Source organism: Lepisma saccharinum, chromosome 23 (genome assembly GCF_977018435.1).
Source record: "Lepisma saccharinum chromosome 23, izLepSacc3.1, whole genome shotgun sequence".
In the NCBI taxonomy this organism is placed as follows: Eukaryota; Metazoa; Arthropoda; class Insecta; order Zygentoma; family Lepismatidae; genus Lepisma; species Lepisma saccharinum.
In genome coordinates, this window is record NC_139251.1 from 39,994,843 (window position 1) to 40,007,857 (window position 13,015).

Sequence of the window (13,015 nt, forward strand, 5' to 3'; positions counted from 1 at the left end):
AGCCTGGCGACTGTGATATTTTGCTGTAGTATTGTCGTTTTCTTTAAGTTTGCATGTACGAAATTTTAAAGATTCCAAGTTCAAATTGCAGTACAGCGTAAGTTAGCAATTTTTTATCAACGTATTTAGCAAATGATTTTTTTATCAACGTTGTGAACATTCCATAGAATCAGTAACAATTTCTTACTCTTTGTCCTCCAACCCCCCCCCCCCCATTTCCAGCTTTCTCACACGATTTAGCGATGTTTTAAATACGGTGATGTTCAGCTTCTTATAGATTGATCGATTTTTGATTGACTTCCTTTATTTTACTTCGCCTTTTGTGCCACTTTTAGCTAATTTGCGAAGATGGGGATAAGTGATATGATGAAATTGATGAATGAACACACACAAACATCCACACCTAGGCCGAAATTCGAACCCGTAACCCCTTGCTTCGTATCGCGATGTGCTAACCACTCCGCCACGGGGGCCGGCTCAGCTTCTTGTAGTATGCACAATTGCTAGTAGGTGGTTTCTTGGCGCCTGCTTTTCAAAGCTGGCGCCTAGCTCTGAAGAAGATTTTTCGAACACTGAATATATATATATTCACTGATACTTTATTTTCTAACTGTTGTCACTGTAACAAAAGTTACCTCTTTCTGATACATTTTCAAGGACAAAGGCAAGAAGTAAGCGGGGTGAAAGTTTGTTGGGGAACTAACATCCGGGACATTGGTTGCTACTGTAGGAATGTCAACATTTATACAGTAATTTGAAAATCATTTGTTTCCAAGAGTAAAAAGAGAGGGCGTCGTGCTAGTATAAGATGTTAGTAACGTCATGGGACTTACAGGTACGAATCCCCCTACATGTTTCGAACCTTCTGTATCTTTATTTACAAACCCAGGCCCGTACTTCAATTTTTTATACTTGGTTGGAGTCCCGCTTGGTTTTTAAAGTTTTGCTATTTACCTTTGGGTTTTTTTTGCCACTTTTTACTAATGTCGACGATGAAGATGAGTGATGATGATTCGCCGGCGGATTTTTGCATATTTTTTTCCTTGAGGAAAATCCACATGCTGTCAACGAATTAATTCATTTGACTCGATTTAAAACACTTGGTGCATATTTGGGTTTGATGTTCATATTAATTGCATATATTAGAAGACTTGGCAGTTTCGTACCAGGTGTACATTTATTTCTACATCGTCGGAATGGGTACTGCTAATAAAATATAACCATACCACATGATATAGTGTGAATTTCTCCCCATGTTGCAAGTGTAAGCGATTTCTAGTTCATTAGCAATACACTATGTTTGAAAATCATGATGAATAAATGTTTATAGAATCCCCTTCATTCCTTATGGAGAAAAAAACGCAACAACTTCACTTTACATCACATGACGGAAATATTCAATGTGATCAGTTCATATGCCGGCCTCCGTGGCGGAGTGGTTAGCACGTCGTGCAGGGTTCATCCCGGGTTCGAATCCCGGTGAGGGCATGGGTGTTCTTTGTGAGTGTATCTTCACATCTTCGCGATTAGCCAAAAGTGGAAAAACAGGAAATGAAATGAACTCAATCAACTCACATTGTGAAAGGATAGTTGATTTATTATATTATGCATCTCTGCGCCATTGGAAGTTTGATATTCCCAAGAGTATAATAAAAATAATACTCCCATGAGCATTTTATCAGATTCCCTACAACCATCTAACGATAGACCCCTCCCTTGCCCCAGTAAATTGTGTTGTGACAAATAGTAGTTAATAATAGTAAATAATATAACATTTTGATCTTTTTTCCGAAGGAAATATTATTGTGGAGACCTTCGTGGTTTAATATTCGTGAGCCCTAGATCATGCAATATGCACAAATCTCGATTTCTAGAACAAGAATATGTGCCGTTCAAAATGTTCTGGGTATATGGTTATATACAGAAGAGGCGATTGGGTGCCAAAACTAGGAGGCAAAGGCAGCGGCGGCGCCTGGATTTATCATCTAGGGGTGTTGAGGGGGTGCGTAAAGAAATTTAGGGAGTGCGATCAGGCCAGTACCAGGATGTTTTTGAGGCGGGCCAAGTCCGAAACCTTGGTTTTATATATATATATATACAGGGTGTATACAAACATGTGTCAGAAACTTTAGGGATTTATTCTTGACATCAAAACATAACAAAAAGTTCATATGAACATGGGTCCAAAAATCCTTCGTTAGGGAGGTATGAAAGGAAATAATATTCATGGCAAAAAAATGAGACATTGACCAAACAAATTTACATGTATGAAAGGATTTAATATTCATGGCACAAAAATGAGACATTTACCAAAATCATTGACATTTACAAAAATTGCTCGAAGTGACCACCTCCTGCTTCCATGCATCCCCTGAGCCTGCGTTCCATACTTTGCCGTACGTTGTGGAAAACTCCTGGTGTGTTCCGTATTTGGTCAAATCCATGTTGGATACGCTCCCTCAGAACATCAACATTGGGTACGGGAGTTGAATACACCAAGGATTTTAAATGTCCCCAAAGGAAAAAATCCATTGGGTTTAAATCTGGCGATCGGGCAGGCCATGCAATGGATCCCCCGCGACCAATCCATCTGTTCGGAAACTGGTTATCGAGACACTGGCGAACTATCCGTGTAAAATGCGGTGGAGCACCATCGTGCATAAACCACATTCGTTGGATGACGTCTAGAGGTACATCATCAAGTAAATGCAGAAACTCATGTCTGAGAAACTGTAAATACGTTTGTCCAGTCAGACGTTGAGGAAAGAAGTAAGGGCCAATGATCATGAATGATTCCACCCCACACGTTGAGGCTGAACCTCTGTTGATGTTTGTCTTGTCGCACTGCATGAGGGTTTTCATAAGCCCAGATGTGATTGTTATGAAAATTGAAGATCCCATCATGTGAAAAGCCAGCCTCATCAGTGAATAAGGTACATGCTAAGAACTGCAGAAACACAGCACACTGCCCTAACATGCGTTGACAGAAATTTATTCGTGGCTGAAAGTCTGCCTCATTTAATCCTTGCACCCGTTGAAGGTGATACGGGTACAGAAGATTTTCATGCACAATGTTCCAGATCGTCATGTGATTAACGCCTTCCCTTCTCGCAATTCTCCTTGTACTGGTTGATGGAGTTTCATCCACAGTTCGAAGAACCCGTTCTTCAAGCTCAGGCGTTCGTACATCGCGTGGTCTCCCACCATCTGCAACTCTCTTCTCAAATGTGCCTGTCTCTCGCAAGCGTTGGTGTAGTCGTACAAACGTTCGTGCACAAGGTAACTGCCTCCAAGGGTAACGTTCAGCATAACGTTGACGTGCTGCGTCCGCATTCCCATCTGCTAGGCCGTACATGTAGTGCATATCCGTCATTTCAGACACTGAATACATCGTTGTGATGTGTTGTGATGGAAGTTAATGTAAAACAAAACAAACAACAATGAGAAAATAAACAAAAAACAAATGCCATGCCCAACTGTACACAAGAAAGTGAGTACAAATGCACATTTGAGGTACATTACACAACCAGGAGTCACTACAGGGAATTCCTTTCATAACTCCCTAACGAAGGATTTTCGGACCCATGTTCATATGAACTTTTTGTTATGTTTTGATGTCACGAATAAATCCCTAAAGTTTCTGACACATGTTTATATACACCCTGTATATATATATATATATATATATATATATATAAATTGTCATGAAATATAACATAACCCACAGCTCTACAGCACCTTGAAGGGCCTTGGCTGACCTACCGACTGCTAGTCTCCCTCCCACACTGTTCCTCCGTCACCTGTTTATAGCGTGGAGGTCTCAGACCAGTATTGGGGTGACGGGTGATCAGCCCGACGAACCCCCAGCCGTTGTTGTAGGTCTTCTCGACCGGGTTACGCTCACTCACTCGTAGCTTCCCAATTTCCTCACGATGGTGGGTTGCCACCGGTCCTATACGTAGGCCGAATAAATTCCGACCAGAGCCGGATTCGAACCTACGCCGTCCCGCAGCGAACGATCTCAAGACGAGGGAACGCCTTAACCCGCTCGACTACGGAGGAGGACTGTCATGAAATATATGTCAATTATTAAATAATTAATATCATTAATTAATTCATTTATTTATATATATTTATATTTATAAACATATATAAACAAAATTACTTTGGTACATTTATAAACTAGCAAATTAATTCCTTTAACGACTGGTTCAAAATGTCAAGAAATTAGAAGATAGGTGAAATGTTTCACTTATTAAAAACATTTCACCTATCTTCTAATTTCTTGACATTTTGAACCAGTCAAAGGAATTAATTTGCTACTTTATAAATGTACCAAAGTAATTTTGTATTGCTTTTTATTAAAATGATAATTAAATTTTCATACATTTATTGTGTTATGCTTCTATAATGTTGTAAATCTATTAATGGTCTCTCGAAAGGAAATATTTCCTTATCAGAGTTGTAGCTAGAGATTTCAGTGTCCAGGACGAGAATGATTTTCGCATCCCTGCACCAAATTTGCACCCTCCCCTACCTAGACGTAGCTGGCATACTTAGACATTGTAGGAATTTTATGCACCTACTCTTTTCCGTTGAATTCGATGAAAAGAGAACATAGCATTCAAGAAATGTGACTAATAGAAGAACAGTCTTCATTAAAGCAGTATGGGTTATTGTTCACATCTGCAACATCGATTGCAAATTAAAAATAACTAGGTGGACGTACAAAAAATGAGAAACTTTAAAGACATTAGTTTCCTATTAAATTAACCTGTAATGCTATGTTTTATTCCCGACGAAGGGAGGTGAGAAATGTACGAGAAATAACAGGTCGGTCTAATTTCTATGATCCAGGGGCCTAGGGTGACAATGACAACAACCTTCGCAGCTACAGCTCCATTTCTTACTAGTCCAATTTGATATAATTTTAAAGTCTTATCAATGACTGTAGAAGTACTTTTTTACCTAATGCTGTTACCAGCCCTAAAAAAAGAGAGAGAGAGAGCAAGAGATGTATGCAACATTCACACACAGGCTGACATCATTCTTTGTCATTCCTTCTTTGTATGTATTCGTACCTTGAATGTATCCACCAAAACTATGGAATTATCCTAATAATGAAGAACATGTCTGAATGTGAATTAACCACAAAAAGAGAGCATTTTCTGAAGACTGCAGTTCGAAAAAAGTCAAAAGAGGGAGCAAATATGGTGAACTGTCCCGACCAAATTGGAACATTTACTAGCTTCGCAGAAATTGTTATAAAACTAAAATTACTAAGAAACTAAAATTACTAAATATAGTAGACTGCAGACTTCTGCATCTCTTTAGAGACAACCTATTCATTTATACAAGAAGAAAATCTAAATTGTTGCAAAATCTTAAAAAAAATTATCCATGTTATTTTTGTAGGTTTGCATCAAAATATTTCATGGTGATGGGGGTGAGCGGCTGCCACTTCAGGACCAAACGCACAGTGGACAGGAACTTCGACTTCGTTAAAATCCAATCTGCCACACCATCTCCAACCCAACAATTAACTGTAAAATTTCTTCGTGAATATTGGGCTTCTAATTGTCTCTGAACTTATTGGAAGACAAGGATTATATTGGGATCATATGGCTTGGAAGAACAAGAAGAACGTATTTAGAAAGGGGGGGGGGGGGTCTGGACGCCCTGAGAGCCTTACCAAGTACTAAAATGAAGTAATGAAAATATTAGCATTTGTCGATGGTTATTAATTTCCTCTGAACTTTTTAGAAGGCAAGGATTATATTGGGATCATACGGCTTTGAATGACACTACAAAGAGGATTTATGTGCACTACTACTCAAAATAATTTATGCAAAAAATATATATCAGAAACTCACTTTTCTCCAACTACATGTAACATCATTTTTGTTATTCGGTAAATATTCAATTATTTATCTATTTGACATAATTTCATTGCCAGGTCACTTGTTTTTATGTAAATTATTTCGATTTTAACTACAGATAAGCTACGTAATGAATATGCGCTGTTATATCTCTATTCTTATAGTCATTTTACCTAATCGTGTAATAATAATATAATATTAATTTATATATTGTAATTAGTATTAATTTAATTTTATATAATAATTTAAACATTACTGTTATTAAATATTATTATTCCTGAAAAACTTCGTTCGGACCCCCCCGAAACATATTTCTAGATACGTGGCTGATATATATATACAGGGTGGGCCAAAAGTCGCAATACATAGGACAAATAAATATGTTGTGATAAGAAACAATGTATTCATATAATATCCTCTACGTGGTTACCATTGGTTTGCAATACGTTTCTTCCACTCTTGATGAACACGCATTAGAAAGAACACTTTAAAAATAAATAAATAGAAAAACTTAAAAACGAAATGTTATTTTCCTATGTATTGCGACTTTTGGTCTACCCTGCGTGCATATATATAATGGTTGTACACACGCACACACATCTCTCTCTCTCTCTCTCTGTGTGTGTGTGTGTGTGTGTGTGTGTATTCTTCGCATTTGGCTGTTTTTTACTTTTCGGACGCTCTTTATAGCTCACATTTTTAGATTGCGATTTTCAAATCAGCACTGTTGGAGAAGGACAGGAAACTTATAATTCGGTAGAAAACGATAGTTTACCGGTTGACTGAAGGGCAGGTTTTGGCGACTAGTCGATCGAGACTGAGATGGCTGTTTGATATTCGATACCTGACTTTCAAGACTAGTCGGTATGGTATCTGACTGCCACGCGGGATACCCGGGTTCGATTAAGGTCGGAATTTTTCCGGCCTTGTCCTCACTTAAAAACGGATCCGGTTTTCACCCAGCCTCAAATCAGTGGTTACCTGGAGGAAACCGTGGGAGGTAAAGGCGGTCGCAGCGTGATGCTGATAACATCACCTCCAAAGCTGCCGAGATCGAGAATATGTGGGGCCCTATCCCCCACATCCACTAAATGTACCTCCTCGGCACGGTGCTACATGCACGGGGAACTTTTCCTTGACTTCCAAGACGAGACCAAAGTTGAGACGTGCTTCTCTAAAGACTGAAAACACTGAGACTTACTGTTCGACACTCTCGTCTCGTTGGATAGTTGGTTAATCAGAATGTGTGACCTTTGAAAAAATAACCTAAACCAAAGTCGCACGAAATCTCAGAACTCGAAGGGATTGGTACAAGTTCGTTACATCTTAATATTCAAAATTCCAATGAGAAAACTCTTGAAAATAGAGACAGGACCGAGGACAAGTCAAACTTTGTAAAATCGAGACGAGACGGAGACTTACTGTTCGATAATGTCTCCCCGTTGGAGACTTTGGTAAACTGTAATGTAGGCTATGGGGTTTGAACAACACCCAAAACCATAAATACATTATTATTTGATTTATCACATAAAAATAGGAGTAAAGTTAATTCATTTCATTCCTCAGACGACCTAGGGCACCCGAAGGACTTTTCTGCGGAGGGAGGAGTGACAGAGTAAGATTCCATGTCTTGACTTTCAGTCGTTAAGAAAATATGTATTACGTATATTAATATTATTATTTTACAAATCATAAAATTGTAATTGAATTCATAATAATTTATTGTTGAAAAGTTCATATTTGAGTCCATTATTATTATAAAAGAATCGAGGTCTTATTATAAAAGAAAAACATACGGAGATCACTTTCTCTGCTCTCCTTCATGGTATCCCTGATGCATAATATTACGCGTCGAAAGATCTGTAGAAAAAAATAATAATTGAAAATACCGTCGCGTGTATTGTCAAAGTCAGTTTCAGACTTCCGTAAATGATTTCTGCACTTTCTGGATACCGAAAACGAAAGTCTAGAAATGTCAGCACAAACTCAAAATTTAAATTTCATGAACTTGTTCCAGTTATCTCAGGGCAAGTTCTCTCTCTGGCCCCATCTGGTGGCTTCCTTCTCAGATTGCAAGAAAGTTGACCGCGGACTTGTTTGGTTGTCCCTCGCTCCCATCAACAGTCATAAATTGTATTGGGCGCTAAGTGGACGAGGGAGGCAGCTGTGGACTTGGCCTGCTCTCGCTGAGCCACGCCTCCTCATCCGTTCCCTTGGTCAGTGTTCCCACAAACCTCTGAGTCTCTAATTGTCTCCCTTCGCCTTAAAAACAACACTTACCACACAAAACGAAACATTTCCCTTCTAATAGGAAGTTTATGTAGTTATCAGATAATTATGTTCATTCCTGTGTAAAGCAGTCTATTTTTCCTTCTCAAATATTTACAGCAGAATTAATCAATTTTCATAATTCACAGATTAATTCATACTTCAGAAAGTGTCACCTCGGCAATTAAACTGAAATTTTGTGTTTAAGAGTTGATTTTGCATTTTGAAGTTCATTTCGTGAGAAAATGTGGTAGAAAAATCCACCTCACACCTTTTGAAAACATGGAAAATGAATATTACAATGTGTTATTTCGCATTTTGTGATTCTGTCCAAAAAACGAAATATGCATGCCTTTAGTTATTAACTTTATTTAATGTTGATACTTATGTTCAGCGTAAATGAAAGCAATGTAGTTAAAATGCAGGCATACAAGTAGTAACACTTCCTTGTATCTTGCAGTGGTTTGCTGTCAGGACACATTTTGGCCGAGTATCTCCAGCAGAGAGCAGGGATAATGGATTGGTACGCGGGAGAACTGCTAAGTCTTGCAAAGGACCTAGGTTTCAGACTCTTGCCTGCATTTAATACTTCTACTGGAATCCCACATGCACGGGTAAGTAACGAGAGAGGAGGTATATTGTACAAAGTGTAAAATGGGCAGTAATGCCAATAAAAGTCAAGGTTTTTTTTTTTCATCTTGCTCTGTAACTTTCCGGTTTTTTTTAATTGGTCAGTAAAGTCAGTATTTTTTGTGTTCATGATAGCAATTTTATTTTTTTTTCTTCTCTTCGTTATTGCTTTTTGGAGAATGTTTAGAATGTTTGACACCTTCCCAATCATGCAAACAATTTTTTCAATGATAAGGTATTGAGGTATTGTTTTTCCCAAGCCAGTAATAACTATTGCTGCTCTGGCAAAGCAACCCAGTTATGAAATCATTTCTTGTGCATTAACTTCTCGTAAAATTGCTGAAAAATAAAAATATTACACTTTGAGAACCATACAAACACAGTTTTTTGTTGAGGCGTTTCAGGAGAATGTCCCTTCATCAGACATCTCATGAAACGTCACAACAATGAATTGTGTATGCTTGTAACAACCATAGACTACAAGAGAAATAATTCTACAATGCAAGCAAGCAACACGTGCATACAAGAGAAACTCTACAAGTAAGTTTTGCAGAAAAATATAGTAACTTGCTTATGTCTAATAAAGACTATAATTAAATTGTTCAGTAATTAATCAATATTTGGTCAGTTTTTGTTAGTTTGACTAGTTTGCACCCCTGATTTTACACACACGTTAGTGTACTATGTCTAAATTTAATGTTTTTGCAATGTCTGTATTCTTGTAGTACAGGTTTTATAACATCCTTTAATTTTTTCTTTTCAGATAAACCTGAGGTATGGGCTGAAGAGCTCAAAGCTAGAGTCATCAAGGGAGACGTGCACTGCCTGTGCAGGAACCATGATTTTGGAAATGGCTGCTCTGTCAAGGCTTACAGGAGAACCACTGTTTGAGGTAATGGCATTAATTTGAAACTTCATTTTGTGGGCTTCCATTAGTCTAGTGGTTAGGCCTATCATCTTGATTCAGAGTACAGTACGGGTGCAAATTGTTGGAATCAAATCCCCTTGTCTGGTTCAGTGGCGGATCCAGAAGCTATAGTTGGGAGGGGCGAATTTCAGTTGTATACTTCAACTCTCCAAGAATCAATTTTAACCAACACTTCCACTGTTTTATGTAAACAACAGTGGTGGCGATTAGGGGGAGACAAAAGGGCAGTTGCCCCACCCCACATTTTGCTACTTTTGCTTTGGCACTGTGCTAAACCATATTTATCAAGGGAAAGCATACTCTCTTTGCCCCCCCTCCCCCAGTTTTCGAACCCATTTGCTGCCACTGGTAAACAATATATCTTACTCTGAACAGAAATTAAGCTGACTTCCAAGTTTTAGAGATTTTTTGTACAAAAGTAAGTGCCCTGTACAGGAATAGATGGTTATTTCATGTCGTTATCATGATTTCTACATTGCCAGGGTAAAGTGAACGACCAGAGGAGTAAACAAAACAAAGAAAACAAAAACCTATTGCCAAGGGGGTCTGGTTCAATTTCCTTTGAAGGCATATTGTACAGTGGTTCGAATTCATATTCAAACTGTAGGTCCAGTTCCGATTAGCCTATCATGAGGGTAAAGTGAACTTAAACTACAAAAAATATTCTCAAGTCTTTTAATCCTGGTGATTAAAGACAGAACATTTGAATTTGCAAAAATTTTAGACAGAATAATGTAGTTAAATACCTAGCAGTTGGGAGGGGCGATCACCCCTATCGCCCTCCCTGTGGATCCGTGCCTGGTATGGTTAGGGTGTCCACCACCTAGGAATTTGTGCCAATTCTCTTGAGATTTTGGCCTGAGAATGGGACCAGTGGCTACCCACCATAGCGAGGAAATCGGGGAGCTAAGAATGAGTAGCATGAACCAGTTATGGAAAAGTACAACGACAACTGGAGTTTGTCGTGCTGACCACACGTCACCCCCATAACTGACTGGATGGTCTCGTGTGGCCAGCAGTCGGTAGGTAGGCCCTGGCCCTCACTGGCTGTTGCACCACATGTTATTTTTTATTTTTGAGACTTAGTCTAGGGGATGGAGTGGTCACCTTATTTTAGACAACAAGAAAAAAGGAATGCTCACTATTTATTCTTCCCTTAATGATTTTCATATCTTGAGGGTAATGGATTTAAAAAAGGAGGGTGATCTAGGGTGGACAAGATAGTGTCTCACTGCTTTGTTTGCTCCCAGTTGGTGGTTATTGCTTAATCTTGGTTGTGGAATCAAAGAGGCTACGGAGATATCGTCTCTTAAGATGTGCAAGGTGTGAGAGTTACAGATCATTATGTTAATTGTCAGTTTTTGATGTCTTGGGGAGAGGAGAAGTCCGTAAATTATTTACATCCTTAATAAGATGTATGAGGAACTAGTTGCAAATGCTTAGTGTACAATGTTAATACAATTTTTTATTATGACAATTGTTATATTACAAGCATGAATATAGTTACTGACTTGTATTATCAATCAGTGCTTTGGATGTGAGAATTTTTTGTGTGAATGAACCATTTCAGAACACTACAGTTTGTCTTTCTTCTTGCAGGAGAAGGCCCATAAAGCTATGGATGTTCTATGGAAAATGAGGCATCGAAGTTCTGACCTGATGGGCACTGTGCTGAATATTCATAATGGAGACTGGGTTCGGAGGGACTCCGGTGTTGGTGCAGGGATAGATTCTTACTATGAATACTGCCTTAAAGCATATATTTTGCTGGGAGACGAACGTTATTTAGGACGTTTTAATAAGGTAAAGAGAACAGCAGGAATATTATAAATTAGATTATATTTTTTCTCCTCGGCATTCTTTCTAAAGCATGATACTAAATTGTATGAGTTATTCTAATGAACCAGTTTGTAAATAAATGTATGATGCATGAGAAAACTCTAAATTGGTATCAACAGGCATACAGAGCCTCTGCTTTTGTCAAACTCATGAGTGCTGAACTCACCATTTCATCAATGGTGTTTTGTTTGGCTTGAGACCTTGCATGTCCCTTCATTAAGTTCATCCAATGATCATGATTAGTTTAAAATGCTACGAAAACAATGCAAAATGACAAAACTATAAGCATTTTGAATGCAAGTAAAGGAGTTTTCACACTGAAATGACGTGGCACATGTATGTCACTTGAAGAATAACCAGTAGAACATGTGGCATCACTGTTGTGCAAGGCAGTTGAATTTGATTAGTTTATTATCATAAATTGCATTATTTTTCATGTCAGTGTGAGACCTCCCTAAAGGCAAAACTTCCACGGAAAATACATACATGCTTGAAGATGGAAAATGAATTGAAATATGGCAGAATTTTTTTCAAACTTCAATGTTATTTCTTTTGGCTAGGTATAAAGAAATAAACACCCACAAAAAACATATATTGTCAGTAAAACAAATCAGTTTCTGCATAACGTACAATTGATTATGTCATTCCTTCCTGATGGCGTTAATGGGGCTGTTTATTCAATATATACATCAGTAATTGTCAAAATACAAGCTTGTTGGTAAGATTGCCAACATGCATATAAATATCCAGTAATGCCAACAAAAAAAGTAATCTGCAACACTACCTTGAAGTGCAGTAAAAACCTCGTTAATCCAGACCTCCAGATAGGCAAAAAAGAAAAGCACAATGCAAGGGTTTAAATGTGGCTAGAAGTCAACAAAAGAACTCCCCAATGAAAAGGCAGTCAACCACTGATAAAATTCTGTTTCCTGCAGACTTTGTACTGTACTGTATAGTGTATTTAGGCCTATGCCCTTTAAATACACCATAATAAACGTGTTTCGTTGCTATAAGTGGAGTTTTAATGCACTTTTTACTGTTCTTTTAGGTTATTTCAGTTAATCTGGACTTTCGTTAAACCGGTCAACTTATCCCTCCATTAGTCTGGATTAATGAGGTTTTACTGTAACTGCTTCAACTCTCATCTGACAGCTAACTCATCACAACACGAGTGTTGGGAGTTTTTACATTTTATCCTTCTTTTTCCCCTGTCGGTGGTGGTGAAATATATCCAGAAAGTCAATAACCTCTTGTGGCCTTTCACCGCCGGGCCATCCCTGATGGTGTAGTGGTAACCTCGCCTTGTAATCAATGGATACCCGGTGAAGGCACATGGCATAGTGGTTCGGATTCCATTTTGAATTGTAGGTACAGTCTCACTTAACCTTTCTGTGCATAAAGTAGACTTTAAAACAACAAATCAATCAATTAATTAATTCAAGCCTTTCACATGCCCTTTTATGTTTTGTTC

The 13,015-nt window shown here is 38.2% G+C and overlaps 1 protein-coding gene across 1 annotated transcript in view; it reads left to right on the top strand.

Moving 5' to 3' along the window:
- Positions 1–13,015, top strand: part of Edem2 (ER degradation enhancer, mannosidase alpha-like 2) — a 57,527-nt gene that overhangs the window by 21,726 nt on the left and 22,786 nt on the right. The window contains exons 6-8 of the mRNA XM_083110194.1: positions 8,608–8,761; positions 9,541–9,669; positions 11,305–11,508. Of these exons, the coding sequence (XP_082966320.1) occupies positions 8,608–8,761; positions 9,541–9,669; positions 11,305–11,508 (487 nt within the window). The remainder of the gene's footprint in view (positions 1–8,607; positions 8,762–9,540; positions 9,670–11,304; positions 11,509–13,015) is intronic.